At 34.6% G+C, this 17,529-nt stretch overlaps 2 protein-coding genes across 3 annotated transcripts in view; one reads left to right on the plus strand and one right to left on the minus strand.

Annotated features, from left to right (window-relative positions):
- LOC134853382 (uncharacterized) overlaps positions 1 to 17,529 on the minus strand; it is a 540,493-nt gene that overhangs the window by 141,825 nt on the left and 381,139 nt on the right. The gene's annotated exons all lie outside the window — the stretch shown is intronic.
- Positions 1 to 17,529, plus strand: part of LOC134853330 (uncharacterized) — an 87,661-nt gene that overhangs the window by 67,962 nt on the left and 2,170 nt on the right. For both annotated transcript variants that reach the window (XM_063869315.1, XM_063869306.1), the window contains exons 10-12: positions 13,997 to 14,413; positions 14,658 to 15,132; positions 16,441 to 16,620. In XM_063869315.1, coding sequence (XP_063725385.1) covers positions 13,997 to 14,413; positions 14,658 to 15,132; positions 16,441 to 16,620 — 1,072 coding nt within the window. The remainder of the gene's footprint in view (positions 1 to 13,996; positions 14,414 to 14,657; positions 15,133 to 16,440; positions 16,621 to 17,529) is intronic.

Raw genomic sequence — 17,529 nt, forward strand, 5'->3', positions numbered from 1 at the left:
TAATGTGATGCAACTGGTTCTGCTCTCGAGTTTTTGATTACAACTGTACGAACTGATGTAATTAGTTAAGATAAGTCTGGTCTGATTAGGAAGTTTTGGCTAGTTTTCTTGCTTTTACCTAATTGACATTTCTGTGTTGTTTTTTTTTGAAATTGTGTTTTTACCGAAAAATACTGTTCTGTTTTTCGAGTCACCTTTTTTCATCTGATTTTCTACTTCATATGATTTTTTTGACAAGCTTCTTGAAATTGTTCGAAAGTTTTCGATAAGAAAGAAAAATACGACCTGACTTGCTTGTCTCATTGTGATGCAACCGGTTCTGCTCCTGAAAAGTTTTTTACAACTGTACCAGCTGATATAATTAGTCAAGATTAGAGCTAGTCTGATGAGGGATTTAGTTTCAGTTTTTTTTGCTTTCATCTATTTGATTCCTGTGTGAAATTTTTGAAATTATGTTTCTAGAGTTTTACCGAAGGATACTGTTCCGCTTTTCGAGTAATCTTTTTTCGCTTGATTTCTCCTTGTTTTGGTTTTTTGGCATGCTTCATTTGACCTTATACTTCCTTCGATTTTTCCGATATGCTTCCTGAAATTGTCAGTAAGTTTTCAAATAGAAAGAAGCCGACCTGACTTGCTTATCTAATTGTGATGCAAACGGTTCTGCTCCTGAGTTATTGATTACAACTGTACGAACTGATATAATTTTTTGAGATAAGAGGTAGTGTGACCAGGAATTTTGCTTGGTTATAATGCTTTCTCTTAATTGAATTTTTGTATGAAGTTTTTTGGAATAACGTTTAATGACTATAATCACCGATTACATTCCGTTTTTCGAGTTACCACAATTTCATTTGTTTTTCTACTTCGTTAGATTTGTTTTCTGAATGCTTCCTCTGATATTATACTTCATTTGGTTTTTTCAGTGTGCTTCCTGAAATGGTCAGTAATCTTTCAATTAGAAAGAGGACGACCTGACTTGCTTATCTAATTGTGATGCAAACGGTTCTGCACCTGAGTTATTGATTACAACTGTACGAACTGATATAATTAGTTAAGATAAGTCTGGTCTGATTAGGAAGTTTTGGCTAGTTTTCTTGCTTTCATCTATTTGACATTTCTGTGAAGTCTTTTTTGAAATTGTGTTTTTACCGAAAGATAGTGTTCTGTTTTTCGAGTCACCTTTTTTATCTGATTTTCTACTTCATATGAGTTTTTGACAAGCTTCCTGAAATTGTTCGAAAGTTTTCGATGAGAAAGAAAAATACGAGCTGACTTGCTTATCTCATTGTGATGCAACCGGTTCTGCTCCTGAAAAGTTTTTTACAAATACTCCAGCTGATATAATTAGTCAAGATCAGAGCTAGCCTGATCAGGGATTTAGTTTCAGTTTTATTGCTTTCATCTATTTGATTCCTATGTGAAATTTTATTTGAATTTATGTTTCTAGAGTTTTTACCGAACGATACTGTTCCGCTTTTTGAGTAATCTTTTTTCGCCTGATTTCCTCCTTGTTTTGGTGTTTTGGCATGCTTCATTTGACCTTATACTTCCTTCGATTTTTCCGATATGCTTCCTGAAATTGTCAGTAAGTTTTCAATTAGAAAGAAGACGACCTGACTTGCTTATCTAATTGTGATGCAAACGGTTCTGCTCCTGAGTTATTGATTACAACTGTACGATCTGATATAATTTTTTGAGATAAGAGATAGTGTGACAAGGAAGTTTGCTTGTTTATAATGCTTTCTTTTAATTGAATTTTTGTATGAAGTATTTTGGAATAACGTTTAATGATTATAATCACCGATTACATTCTGGTTTTTGAGTTGCCACAATTTCATATGTTTTTCTACTTCGTTAGATTTGTTTTCTGAATGCTTCCTCTGATATTATACTTCATTTGGTTTTTTCAGTGTGCTTCCTGAAATTGTCACTAATCTTTCAATTAGAAAGAGGACGACCTGACTTGCTTATCTAATTGTGATGCAAACGGTTCTGCTCCTGAGTTATTGATTACATTTGTACGAACTGAAATACTAATTTGAGATAAGAGCTGTTTTGAATAGAAAATTTGTTTGGTTTTAGTGCTTTCTTTTAATTGAATCTTTGTATAGTCTTCCTGAAATTATGTTCATAGTTTATAATTACCGATTGTGTTGTGGTTTTCGAGTTACCGCAATTTAATTTTTTTTTTCGCTTGATGTGTTTTCGACATCTATCCTGAAAGCTTCATTTGTTTTCTCGACTTGCTTCATGAAATTCTTTCAATTAGAAAGAAGACGACCTGACTTGCTTATCTAATGTGATGCAACCGGTTCTGCTCCTGAGTTTTACATTACAACTGTACGAACTGATATAATTAGTTAAGATAAGTCTGGTCTGATCAAGGACTTTGTGCTAGTTTTACTGCTTTCATCTAATTGATTCTTCTGTGAAGATTTATTTTCGAACTTGTGTTTTTATCGGACGATACTTTTCTGTTTCTGTGGTTACCTTTTTCATCAGATCCTCTACTTTTTCTACTTCCTGAAGTTTTCGAAAGTTTTCAAAAGAAAAAAACAACCTGACTCGCGTATCCAATTGTGATGCAACCGGTTCTGCTGCTGAAAATTTGATTACAACTGTACCAGCTGATATAATTAGCAAAGAAGAGCTAGTCTGATCAGGGATATAGTTTCAGTTTTGTTGCTTTCATCCAATTGATTCTTTTGCGAAGGTTTGTTTTTGAAATTTTTTTGAACGTTTTTACCGAACGATACTGTTGTACTTTTCGAGTTCCTTTTTTCATCTGATTTTCCTTTCCTTTTGATTTTTTGACATTCCTTCTATTTGTTTCATTTGACATAATGATTCTTTTCGATATTTTTGACAAGCTTCTCGAAATTGTTTGAAAGTTTTCGATAAGAAAGAAACACACCGCCTGACTTGCCTATCTAATTGTGATGCAACTGGTTCTGCTCCTGATATATTGATTACAACTGTAACAACTGAGATATTAATTTGAGATAAGAGCTGGCGTGACCAACAAGTTTGTTTGGTTTTAGTGCTCTCATTTGGTTGAATCTTCGAATGTAATAAAAAAAATTAAGTTATACGTTAATGTTTATAATCACCGATTGCGTTCTGGTTTTCGAGTTACCACTAGTTCATTTGTGTTTTCTTTTTCGTTTGATTTGTTTTCTGAATGCTTCCTCTGATGTTATACTTCTTTTGGTTTTTTCGGCGTGCTTCCTGAATTTGTCAGTAATCTTTCAATTACAAAGAAGACGACATGAATTGCTTATCTAATTATGATGCAAACGGTTCTTCTCGTGAATTTTGATTACAACTGTACGAACTGAAAAACTAAATTGAGATAAGAGCTGGTTTGACCAGGAAGTTTGTTTGGTTTTAGTGCTTTCTTTTAATTGAATCTTTGTATAGTCTTCCTGAAATTACGTTTATAGTTCATAATTACCGATTATGTTGTGGTTCTCGAGTTACCGCAATTTCATTTGTTTTTCTTTGATTGATGTGTATTTGACATCTATCCTGAAAGCTTCATTTTTTTCTCGACTTTCTTCATGAAATTCTTTTGATTCGAAAGAAGACGACCTGACTTGCTTATCTAATGTGATGCAAATGGTTCTGCTCCTGAGTTCTTGATTACAACTGTACGAACTGATATAATTAGTTAAGATAAGTCTGGTCTGATTAGGAAGTTTTCGTGTTTTCATCTAATTGATATTTCTGTGAAGGTTTTATTTTTGACATTGTGTTTTTACCGTAAGATACTGTTGTTTTTCGAGTCACCTTTTTTCGCCTGATTTTCTCCTTGTTTTGGTTTTTTGGCATGCTTCATTTGACCTTATACTTCCTTCGATTTTTCCGATATGCTTCCTGAAATTGTCAGTAAGTTTTCAAATAGAAAGAAGACGACCTGACTTGCTTATCTAATTGTGATGCAAACGGTTCTGCCCCTGAGTTATTCATTACAACTGTACGATCTGATATAATTTTTTGAGATAAGAAGTAGTGTGACCAGGAAGTTTGCTTGGTTATAATTGAATTTTTGTATGAAGTATTTTGGAATAACGTTTAATGATTATAATCACCGATTACATTCTGGTTTTCGAGTTACCACAATTTCATTTGTTTTTCTACTTCGTTAGATTTGTTTTCTGAATGCTTGCTCTGATATTATACTTCATATGGTTTTTTCAGCGTGCTTTCTGAAATTGTCAGTAATCTTTCAACTAGAAAGAAGACGACCTGACTTGCTTTATCTAATTGTGATGCAAACGGTTCTGCTCCCGAGTTATTGATTACAACTGTACGAACTGATATAATTTTATAAGATAAATCTGGTCTGATCAAGGACTTTGTGCTAGTTTTACTGCTTTCATCTAATTGATTCTTCTGTGAAGATTTAGTTTTGGAATTGTGTTTTTACCGGACGATACTGTTCTGTTTCTGTGGTCTCATTTTTCATCAGATCCTCTACTTTTTCAATTTTGTTCGATTTTTTTGACAAGCTTCCTGAAATTTTCGAATGTTTTCAAAAGAAAAAACACGTCCTGACTCGCGTATCTAATTGTGATGCAACCGGTTCTGCCCCTGAGTTATTCATTACAACTGTACGATCTGATATAATTTTTTGAGATAAGAAGTAGTGTGACCAGGAAGTTTGCTTGGTTATAATTGAATTTTTGTATGAAGTATTTTGGAATAACGTTTAATGATTATAATCACCGATTACATTCTGGTTTTCGAGTTACCACAATTTCATTTGTTTTTCTACTTCGTTAGATTTGTTTTCTGAATGCTTGCTCTGATATTATACTTCATTTGGATTTTTCAGTGTGCTTCCTGAAATTGTCACTAATCTTTCAATTAGAAAGAGGACGACCTGACTTGCTTATCTAATTGTGATGCAAACGGTTCTGCTCCTGAGTTATTGATTACATTTGTACGAACTGAAATACTAATTTGAGATAAGAGCTGGTTTGAATAGAAAGTTTGTTTGGTTTTAGTGCTTTCTTTCAATTGAATCTTTGTATAGTCTTCCTGAAATTACGTTTATAGTTCATAATTACCGATTATGTTGTGGTTCTCGAGTTACCGCAATTTCATTTGTTTTTCTTTGATTGATGTGTATTTGACATCTATCCTGAAAGCTTCATTTTTTTTCTCGACTTGCTTCATGAAATTCTTTTGATTCGAAAGAAGACGACCTGACTTGCTTATCTAATGTGATGCAACCGGTTCTGCTCCTGAGTTCTTGATTGCAACTGTACGAACTGATATAATTAGTTAAGATAAGTCTGGTCTGATTAGGAAGTTTTTGCTAGTTTTCGTGTTTTCATCTAATTGATATTTCTGTGAAGGTTTTATTTTTGAAGTTGTGTTTTTACCGTAAGATACTGTTCTGTTTTTCGAGTCACCTTTTTTCATCAGATTTTCTACTTATGTGATTTTTTGACAAGCTTCCTGAAATTGTTCGAAAGTTTTCGATAAGAAAGAAAAATACGACATGACTTGCTTATCTCATGGTGATGCAACCGGTTCTGCTCCTGAAAAGTTTTTTACAACTGTACCAGCTGATATAATTAGTAAAGATTAGAGCTAGTCTGATCAGGGATTTAGTTTCAGTTTTATTGCTTTCATCTATTTGATTCCTATGTGAAGTTTTTTGATAGAGTTTTTACTGAACGATACTGTTCCACTTTTCGAGTAATCTTTTTTCGCCTGATTTTCTCCTTGTTTTGGTTTTTTGGCATGCTTCATTTGACCATATACTTCATTCGTTTTTCCTGATATGTTTTCTGAAATTGTCAGTAAGTTTTCAATTAGTAAGATCACGACCTGACTTGCTTATCTAATTGTGATGCAACCGGTTCTGCTCCTGAAAAGTTTTTTAACACTGTACCAGCTGATATAATTAGTAAAGATTAGAGCTAGTCTGATCAGGGATTTAGTTTCAGTTTTATTGCATTCATCTATTTGATTCCTATGTGAAGTTTTTTGAAATTATGTTTCTAGAGTTTTTACTGAACGATACTGTTCCACTTTTTGAGTTATCTTTTTTCGCCTGATTTTCTCCTTGTTTTGGTTTTTTGGCATGCTTCATTTGACCTTATACTTCCTTAGATTTTTCCGATATGCTTCCTGAAATCGCAGTAAGTTGTGAATTATAAAGAAAAAGACCTGACTTGCTTATCTAATGTGATGCAACTGGTTCTGCTCCTGATTTACTGATTACAACTGTGCGAACTGATATAATTAGTTAAGATAAGTCTGATCTGATTAGGGAGTTTTTGCTAGTTTTCTTGCTTTCATCTAATTGATATTTCTGTGAAGCTTTTGCTTTTAAAATTGTGTTTTTACCAAAAGTTACTGTTCTGTTTTTCGAGTAACCTTTTTTATCTGATTTTCTCCTTGTTTTGGTTTTTTGGCATGCTTCATTTGACCGTATACTTCATTCGATTTTCCTGATATGTTTTCTGAAATTATCAGTAAGTTTTCAATTAGTAAGATCACGACCTGACTTGCTTATCTAATTGTGATGCAACCGGTTCTACTCCTGAAAAGTTTTTTACAACTGTACCAGCTGATATAATTTGTCAAGGTTAGAGCTAGTCTGATCAGGGATTTAGTTTCAGTTTTGTTGCTTTCATCTTATTGATTTTATAGCGAAGGGTTTTTTCATTTGGATTTTTTTCACGTTTTTATACCGAAAGTTCCTTTTTTATTTGATTTTCTTTTGGTTTTTTGACATGCTTTCGGATTGTTTCATTTGACTTTATGTTTCTTTCGATTTTTTCGAGCAGCTTCCCGAAATTGTTCGAAAGTTTTCGATAAGAAAGAAGCACACGATCTGACTTGCTTATTTCATTGTGATGCAACTGGTTCTGCTCCTCAGTTATTGATTACAACTGTACGAACTGATATAATTATTTAAGATATGTGGTCTGATCAAGGACTTTGTGCTAGTTTTACTGCTGTCATCTAATTGATTCTTCTGTGAAGATTTATTTTTGAAATTGTGTTTTTACCGGACAATACTGTTCTGTTTCTGTGGTTACCTTTTTCATCAGATCCTCTACTTTTTCAACTTCGTTCGATTTTTTTGACAAGCTTCCTGAAATTTTCAAAAGTTTTCAAAAGAAAAAAACACTTCCTGACTCGCGTATCTAATTGTGATGCAACCGGTTCTGCTGCTGCTGAAAATTTGATTACAACTGTACCAGCTGATATAATTAATCAAGATTAGAGCTAGTCTGATCAGGGATTAAGTTTTAGTTTTGTTGCTTTCATCTTATTGATTCTTTAGCGAAGGGTTTTTTCATTTGGATTTTTTTAACGTTTTTTTTACCGAAAGATACTGCTCTGCTTGTCAAGTTACCTTTTTAATCTAATTTTCTTTTGGTTTTTTGACATGCTTTCTGATTGTTTCATTTGACCTTATGTTTCTTACGATTTTTTCAGGCAGCTTCCCGAAATTATTCGAAAGTTTTCGATAAGAAAGAAACACACGACCTGACTTGCTTATCTCATTGTGATGCAATTGTTTCTGCTCCTGATTTACTGATTACAACTGTAACAACTGAGGTAAATGTTTGAGATAAGAGGTGGTGTGACCAGGAAGTTTGTTTGGTTATAATGCTTTCTTTTAATTGAATCTTTGTATGAAGTATTTTGGAATAACGTTTAATGTTTATAATCACCGATTACGTTGTGGTTTTCGAGTTACCACAATTCCATTTGTTTTTCTACCTCGTTTAATTTGTTTTCTGAATGCTTCCTCTGATATTATACTTCATATGGTTTTTTCAGCGTGCTTTCTGAAATTGTCAGTAATCTTTCAACTAGAAAGAAGACGACCTGACTTGCTTTATCTAATTGTGATGCAAACGGTTCTGCTCCCGAGTTATTGATTACAACTGTACGAACTGATATAATTTTATAAGATAAATCTGGTCTGATCAAGGACTTTGTGCTAGTTTTACTGCTTTCATCTAATTGATTCTTCTGTGAAGATTTAGTTTTGGAATTGTGTTTTTACCGGACGATACTGTTCTGTTTCTGTGGTCTCATTTTTCATCAGATCCTCTACTTTTTCAATTTTGTTCGATTTTTTTGACAAGCTTCCTGAAATTTTCGAATGTTTTCAAAAGAAAAAACACGTCCTGACTCGCGTATCTAATTGTGATGCAACCGGTTCTGCTGCGAAAAATTTGATTACAACTGTACCAGCTGACGTAATTAGTCAAGATTAGAGCTAGTCTAATCAGAGATTTAGTTTCAGTTTTGTTGCTTTCATCTTATTGATTCTTTAACGAAGGGTGTTTTCATTTGGACTTTTTCAACGTTTTTTTTTCCCGAAAGATACTGCTCTGCTTGTCGAATTACCTTTTTTATCTGATTTTCTTTTGGTTTTTTGACATGCTTTCTGATTGTTTCATTTGACCTTATGTTTTTTTCGATGTTTTCGAGCAGCTTACCGAAATTTTTCGATAAGAAAGAAACACACGACCTGACTTGCTTATCTAATTGTGATGCAAACGGTTCTGCTCCTGATTTACTGATTACAACTGTAACAACTGAGATGATTTTTTGAGATAAGAGGTGGTGTGACCAGGAAGTTTGTTTAGTTATAATGCTTTCTTTTAATTGAATCTTTGTATGAATTATTTTGGAGAAACGTTTAATGTTTATAATCACCGATTACGTTCTGCTTTTCTAGTTACCTCAATTTCATTTGTTTTTTTTCTTCGCTCGATTTGTTTTCAAGTACTTCGTTCTAGCTTTACTGCTTTCATCTAATTGATTCTTCTGTGAAGATTCATTTTTGAAATTGTATTTTTACCGGACGATACTGTTCTGTTTCTGTGGTTACCTTTTTCATCAGATCCTCTACTTTTTCATTTTTGTTCGATTTTGTTGACAAGTTTTCTGAAATTTTCGAAAGTTTTCAAAAAAAAAACACGTCCTGACTCGCGTATCTAATTGTGATGCAACCTATTCTGCTACTGAAAATTTGATTACAACTGTACCAGCTGATATAATTAGTCAAGATTAGAGCTAGTCTGATCAGGGATTTAGTTTCAGTTTTGTTGCTTTCATCTTATTGATTCTTTAGCGAAGGGTTTTTTCATTTGGATTTTTTTGAAGTTTTTTTTACCGAAAGATACTGCTCTGCTTGTCTAGTTACCTTTTTTATCTGATTTTCTTTTGGTTTTTTGACATGTTTTCTGATTGTTTGATTTGACCTTATGTTTTGTTTTTCGATTTTTTCAGGCAGCTTACCGAAATTGTTCGAAAGTTTTCGATAAGAAAGAAACACACGACCTGACTTGCTTATCTCATTGTGATGCAACTGGTTCTGCTCCTGATTTACTGATTACAACTGTAACAACTGAGGTAAACGTTTGAGATAAGAGGTGGTGTGACCAGGAAGTTTGTTTGGTTATAATGCTTTATTTTAATTGAATCTTTGTATGAAGTATTTTGGAATAACGTTTAATGTTTATAATCACCGATTACGTTGTGGTTTTCGAGTTACCACAATTCCATTTGTTTTTCTACTCCGTTAAATTTGTTTTCTGAATGCTTCCTCTGATATTATACTTCATATGGTTTTTTCAGCGTGCTTTCTGAAATTGTCAGTAATCTTTCAACTAGAAAGAAGACGACCTGACTTGCTTTATCTAACTGTGATGCAAACGGTTCTGCTCCTGAGTTATTGATTACAACTGTACGAACTGATATAATTTTTTAAGATAAATCTGGTCTGATCAATGACTTTGTGCTAGTTTTACTGCTTTCATCTAATTGATTCTTCTGTGAAGATTTAGTTTTGAAATTGTGTTTTTACCGGACGATACTGTTCTGTTTCTGTGGTCACATTTTTCATCAGATCCTCTACTTTTTCAATTTTGTTCGATTTTTATGACAAGCTTCCTGAAATTTTCGAAAGTTTTCAAAAGAAAAAACACGTCCTGACTCGCGTATCTAATTGTGATGCAACAGGTTCTGCTGCGAAAAATTTGATTACAACTGTACCAGCTGACGTAATTAGTCAAGATTAGAGCTAGTCTAATCAGGGATTTAGTTTCAGTTTTGTTGCTTTCATCTTATTGATTCTTTAACGAAGGGTGTTTTCATTTGGACTTTTTCAACGTTTTTTTTTTCCGAAAGATACTGCTCTGCTTGTCGAGTTACCTTTTTTATCTGATTTTCTTTTGGTTTTTTGACATGCTTTCTGATTGTTTCATTTGACCTTTTGTTTTTTTCGATTTTTTCGAGCAGCTTCCCGAAATTATTCAAAATTTTTCGATAAAAAAGAAACACACGACCTGACTTTCTTATCTCATTGTGATGCAATTGGTTCTGCTCCTGATTTACTGATTACAACTGTAACAACTGAGATGATTTTTTGAGATAAGAGGTGGTGTGACCAGGAAGTTTGTTTAGTTATAATGCTTTCTTTTAATTGAATCTTTGTATGAATTATTTTGGAGAAACGTTTAATGTTTATAATCACCGATTACGTTCTGCTTTTCGAGTTACCTCAATTTCATTTGTTTTTTTTCTTCGCTCGATTTTTTTTCGACATCTATCCTGAAAGCTTCATTTGGTTTTCTCGACTTGCTTCATTAAATTCTTTCAATTAGAAAAAAGACGACCTGACCTGCTTATCTAATGTGATGCAACCAGTTCTGCTCCTGAGTTTTTTATTACAACTGTACGAACTGATATATTTAGTTAGGATAAGTCTGGTCTGATTAAGGAGTTTTTGCTAGTTATCTTGCTTTCATCTAATTGATATTTCTATGGAGGCTTTATTTTTGTGCTTTTTACCGAAAGATACTGGTCTGTTTTTCGAGTCCCCTTTTTTCATCTGATTTTCTCCTTGTTTTGGTTTTTTGGCATTCTTCATTTGACCTTATACTTCATTCGATTTTTCCGATATGCTTCCTGAAATCGTCCGTAAGTTTTCAATTAGAAAGAACATGACCTGACTTGCTTTTCTAATTGTAATGCAACCGGTTCTGCTCCTGATTTACTGATTACAACTGTAACAACTGAGGTAAACGTTTGAGATAAGAGGTGGTGTGACCAGGAAGTTTGTTTGGTTTTAATGCTTTCTTTTAATTGAATCTTTGTACGAAGTATTTTGGAATAACGTTTAATGTTTATAATCACCGATTACGTTCTGGTTTTCGAGTTACCACAGTTTCATTTTATTATCTACTTCGTTAGATTTGTTTTCTGAATGCTTCCTCTGATATTATACTTCATTTGGTTTTTTCAGTGTGCTTCCTGAAAATGTCAGTAATCTTTCAATTAGAAAGAAGACGACCTGACTTGCTTATCTAATTGTGATGCAAACGGTTCTGCTCCTGAGTTATTGATTACAACTGTACGAACTGATATAATTATTTAGGATAAATCAGGTCTGATCAAGGACTTTGTGCTAGTTTTACTGCTTTCATCTAATTGATATTTCTGTGAAGGTTTTATTATTGAAATTTTGTTACTACCGAAAGATACTGTTCTGTTTTTCGAGTCACATTTTTTCATCTGATTTTCTCCTTGTTTTGGTTTTTTGGCATGCTTCATTTGACCTTATGCTTCATTCGATTTTCCGATATGCTTCCTGAAATTGTCAGTAAGTTTTCAATTAGAACACGACCTGACTTGCTTTTCTAATTGTGATGCAACCTTTTCTGCTCCTGAAAAGTTTTTTACAACTGTACCAGCTGATATAATTAGTCAAGATTAGAGCTAGTCTGATCATGGATTTAGTTTCAGTTTTGTTGCTTTCATCTTATTGATTCTTTTGCGATGGGTTTTTTTATTTGGATTTTTAAACGTTTTTTTTACCGAAGGATACCGCTCTGCTTATCGAGTTACCTTTTTTTTATCTGATTTTCTTTTGGTTTTTTGACATGCTTTCTGATTGTTTCATTTGACCTTATGTTTCTTTCGATTTTTTCGAGCAGCTTCCCGAAATTTTTCGATAAGAAAGAAACACACGACCTGACTTGCTTATCTAATTGTGATGCAAACGGTTCTGCTCCTGAGTTATTGATTACAACTGTACGAACAGATATAATTATTTAGGATAAATCTGGTCTGATCAAGGACTTTGTGCTAGTTTTACTGCTTTCATCTAATTGATTCTTCTGTGAAGATTTATTTTTGAAATTGTGTTTTTACCGGACGATACTGTTCTGTTTCTGTGGTTACTTTTTCCATCAGATCCTCTACTTTTTCAACTTTGTTCGATTTTTTTGACTAGCTTCCTGAAGTTTTCAAAAGAAAAAACACGTCCTGACTCGCGTATCTAATTGTGATGCAACCGGTTCTGCTGCTGAAAATTTGATTACAACTGTACCAGCTGATATAGTTAGTCAAGATTAGAGCTAGTCTGATCATGGATTTAGTTTCAGTTTTGTTGCTCTCATCTTATTCTTTTGCGAAGGATTTTTTCAACGTTTTTTCAGCGAAAGATACTGCTCTGCTTATGGAGTTACCTTTTTTATCTGATTTTGTTTTGATTTTTTGACATGCTTTCTGATTGTTTCATTTGATCTCATGTTTCTTTCGATTTTTTCGAGCCGCTTCCCGAAATTATTCAAAAGTCGGTGTTTTCTACGATGAGATCGGTTCGATCGAAGACATTCGGCTTCGCTTTATTTGCATTGTATGTTCCCATTGGTTTCGTTTTAATCTAACGGACAGCCATTTTGTTCAAATTTTTGTTCAAATCACGAACAAAAATGTCTATGTTTTGAAAACAATATATATGTTTTTTCGAAAAATTTCCATCTGTCAAGCTTCTAAGAAAAAAGTATACCGCCTGGAAGCTCTTAACTTGGAGAGTTTTATAATTAACACTTTTTGATAAAAACAACCATTTTTTTGAACATGTATCAATGTGACCTCAATTTACTCTTAAGCCATAGAATGGCCACAACTAAGAGTTAGTTGGTGTCCGCGGTAATGTATTTTTCTCCGCTGGGAAATCTACTTACAAAACTAAATTTTGAAGCTAGAAGTCAATCATGTTGCATTTTTGTCATTGGAAAGAGTCATTTCACATCTGTTTGTTTAGCAAACGAAAAATTGATTTGATATTTAAATTCCATGAGCTAAAAATCAAATATTGAGGTGGAACCACTTTTAGTGTAAATCCTGAAAAAAGCCAACCCTACCTAATTAAGTCTCTTCACTTCATTCATTGATGCTCAAAGTATAAAATAAGAACAAGGACACCCGGTTTCCGTGCATCTTTGCGGGTTTCACTTTTTTAATTTTATACTTGGAGCATCAATGAATGAAGTGAACCACTTAATTAGGTAGGGTTGGCTTTTTTCAGGATTTACACTAAAAGTGGTTCAACCTCAAAAGTTGATTTTTAGCGTTTGAAATTTTAATATCAAATCAATTTCGATTTGCAAAAGAAAGATGTGAAATGACACTTTCCAATGACAAAAATGCAACATGATTGACTTCTAGCTCCAAAGTTTAGTTTTGTCAGTAGATTTTCAGGCGGAGGAAATAACATAACCGTGGACAGCAACTAACTCTCACTAGTGGCAATTCTATGGCTAAGAGTAAATTGAGGGTACATTGATACATTTTCAATAAATTAGTTGTTTTTTTTTAATCAAAAAGTGTTAATCATAAAACATTCTCGAAGTTAAAAGAGCTTCAAGGTGGTATACTTTTTTCTTCGAAACCTTATTACTTTTCTTGGTCTCCTTGAGCTCATTGACCCTTTTGCAACCGTATGTTGGCTGGTTTTTGCGGTTTCATTTTTGATTTGTTTTTGAAGATCAATTCGAATTCAATCTAAAAAGAAAGCAGTTCTTGCTCTCTGATTACAACCGTGAAAGGCTATATAGTTTAACCCTGCAGTTATTTCTGAAATAATGAGTGGTGTTTCGTGCTCTTTCATTGACACTTTTAGCACTGTCTGTTAGCTATGCTATGTTTGATATGTTTGCAGAGTCCGCCCGCGGCAATGTCTTCTGACCCACTCATGTTCTCTCCGGCGGATGACTTCACTCACCAAACTGTGAATGCCTTCTCAAATCAGCAGCAGCAGCAGCAGCAGATGCGGCAATCAAATCAAAACTCTCAGCAACAATCACAACTCTGCCATAGACGGCAGTCGAACAAGTCGCCCAATGGAGGGAACGGAAGCTACGATGAGATGCACTCCTCCTATTACCAGTCGGGAGCTATGATACAGGCAGGTCACACAGGCGGAGGCGGAGGGGGAGGGGATGTGAATGGAGGAGGCATGCATGTGGGCGGAATGGGGGCAGGTGTGTTTGAGGAGCAGAGCTACATGGAGAGTCTCCTCAATGCGGCCAGTCTGTCCCAGATACACCAGCAGATGTCCTACATGAAAGTGTCTCAGGTAACTAACTCCCTCTACTACTACTACTACTACTACTACTACTACTACTACTACTACTACTACTACTACTACTACTACTACTTGCACACTATCCATACTGTTTTTGAGCCCCACTTCTCACTTTTATCACTCATTCTTTTTTGTGCAAAGATCATGTCTTTGGTGAATTCAAAGCACATGATGTTTGTACTTTTTGATTCTGAGTCGCCAATGTGAAATGTATCTCAAATTTCTAACTATACAGGATATGGATTCGTCCATGGGCGTGCAAAACCAAAGTCATCAGCCTGTGATATACGTCAGTGAAGCGCAACAACAACAACAACAACAACAGGCTCAGATGGCAAATCAACAACAGCGAACAAACTGTGACCTCAAATTCGAGCCAGATGAGATGCTTTTTGAGTCTACGTGCGGGGGCGGCGTTGAAGATGTGCTGCTGCCGAATGAAGGCGGCGGCGAGATGACTCCAGTGGGACCAAATGACCTCGGTCAAGTGGAGGCGGCCGGGGGCAAACAACAACAGGGTCAAGGTGGCGGCCAATACCACCACATGGGGGCGAGGCAGATTGGCAGAAGTGCTGGTTGTGGGGGTGAGGGTGGGAGAGGAGACGGAGGTGGAGGAAGTCAGGGGGACGTGTTGGCTGCGTCTCTCAGTTCTTTTCAGCAGCAGCAGCAGCAGAGACAGATACAAGTACCGGACATTGTACTCACTAAAAGTGAGTCTCGAAAACTTCCTCCAACTTATTATCGAAAACTTCCTGGCCAATTTCCTTGTTTTCGCTGCACAACTGGTGTCGCCCTAATTTTTTGAAAAAAGTAGTAGACCCAAAAAATGTAGGAATTGTCTCTCTGTCTCTGCAGCCACGCCCTACTTTTCTGTGCAAAATTAGCTTTGGATTTAGATATAACCCAAATTTTGACCGTTTTTTGGAAATATTTTCCTTTTCTCGAAAACTTCCCTGCCAAAATCTGATGTTCGAGTCTTTATCGAAACGAAAGAACAGATTTTGTGAAATTTTGCTGCACATTTTTTGCCGACCTCATTTTTTGATGAAAAAAGCTTTTGCCTCGAAAATAGTAACATTTTAGAAATGTTGCTCGTTGTTTTAACTTTTCTCGAAAACTACACTGCCAAATCTGAGATCAAAGATTTAATTGGAAAAAGAGGGAGTAAGATTTGTCTCTGCATAAGCAGCTACTTCCTAAATTTTTTTCCAGAGCTTTATCGAAAACAACCTTGCCAAACAAAGGAGTCATCTAATAAAGGGTTCAATCGCAAGCACAGGTGCTGTGAAATTTTTCTATAGTGGCTATGTCCTAGTTTTTGCAGAAAAGCAATGTTGAAATTAGGAAAAGTCACTTGTTGTGAAATGTTGACAGTGTATTGTCAATACTCTCGCTCATTTTTTTCATGAAAAAGTCTTTAATTTTATTCACCCTCATAGCTAATTTTTTCCGCTTTCACTTTTTAATTTTCAAAGTTCAGTTCATCTTGAAAAAGGAAGGCACACGCCAATTTTGAACAGCAAAAGGGAAAAAGCACAAAAGTTGTAATTGAATTGTAATTTCGGACGTGAATTTGAGTTTTTCCAGCGGAATTAAAACTTTACCTATTGGTTCAGTTTTTTTTTAAATTGAGTTTTCCTATCAGAAAGTGTCTATGAAAAATTGTTATTGAAATTCAAAGAGCTTCGAAAATTGAAGGTTTTTTTTTCAAATTACGAGTCAAGTGTTTTGTTTCCTTGCGTTCATTGACACTTTCATTAGTGCCTGTTAGCTGTTTTTTACTTGGCTCGAAAACTACATTGCCAAATCTATGATTAAATTTTTATGCTCAAAAACCACTGTGCCAAATCTGAGAGTAAGGCTTCAATCGAAAGAAACAGGTTTACGGGTATCCCCTAGAAGCGAATTTGTCCAATTTGAATAAGGAATCCGCTATGAACTTGAAGCATATTCGACCTTTTGAGCCATTTTTGGACTTTGTTCATTAGGAAGGAACTGACTGCTGTTTGTGTGTTAAGGCGAAGAAATGGACTTTGACATCGACACTTGTGCACTACAAGACATGGTGGCCATGCACCAGCAGCAGCAGAGTGTGAACAACTCCTCCATTAATGCACTGGACATTGATGCACTGGAGCCTCTGACGGACGCTGACTTGCGCATGTTGGAGGAGGGCGAGTTCAACATAGACGAGCCAGGTGAGTGACCACACAACACAACACACAGCTAAACAACACTTGGTAGGAAACAAAGAAAATAGGTCTGACAAAAATGCGATGTGTGTCTCCTATGAAGTCCATTTTGAGGGTAAAAAATGTTGCCAGTAGTAGATTAGCATTGAAGCAAAATTTATGAAATAATAACAGTCAGAGTTGAGAAAAAAATTGGTGATATGTTACAATAGGTAGTAGGTTTGAGTATAGTGCATGTATTAAACTTGAGAACTATATAGCATAATGTAGTCATTTCATTTTAAATCATTGTACATGCTACTAAGATAGTTTTTGTACATACATTTTCTGCCAGATGAAATGTTATTCAAAAATTCAATACTAACACTTCTTTTGCCAAAAAAGTTGGTTTTTGAAATAAATTATAAATACTATTCCAAGTATAATAAAAAGGGATCCAGCCATAGTACATGAACCTGTCACCTTTTGTAATAAATCGCCAAATTATTTTGGCAAAAAATCTTGATTCCTTTCCAGGAATCGCTCCTTCGATGGCTCTTTTTTCAACAACTCTTTTTTTTTCAAGCCTTCCGATAAATTTTAAAAACACCGTTTGTTAGCAACAAAAATTGATATGGTCTTTAAAGGGTTTCAGCAGCGCTTGAAAAGTTAAAATAAATGGCTTACCTAAAAATGATCAATATATTCTTTCCAAAAACGGCAATTCTCTTAATAATGTCTCGTTTCTTTGATAACGCTTACTGTTTATGTATTAGTAAAGACACTTATACAGATAGTACTTTTTTAGAAAATATATTCATTGGAAAAATTCATTAGATTTTTTCTGTTTGACTTTTGATTTTTTATGTTTAAATTTTTTGTTTCTTTTAATTGACTTGCTTAATTGCTAAATAGAAGGTAACTTAAGCTTCCGAG

Source organism: Symsagittifera roscoffensis, chromosome 1 (assembly GCF_963678635.1).
Source record: "Symsagittifera roscoffensis chromosome 1, txSymRosc1.1, whole genome shotgun sequence".
Lineage (NCBI taxonomy): Eukaryota > Metazoa > Xenacoelomorpha > Acoela > Convolutidae > Symsagittifera > Symsagittifera roscoffensis.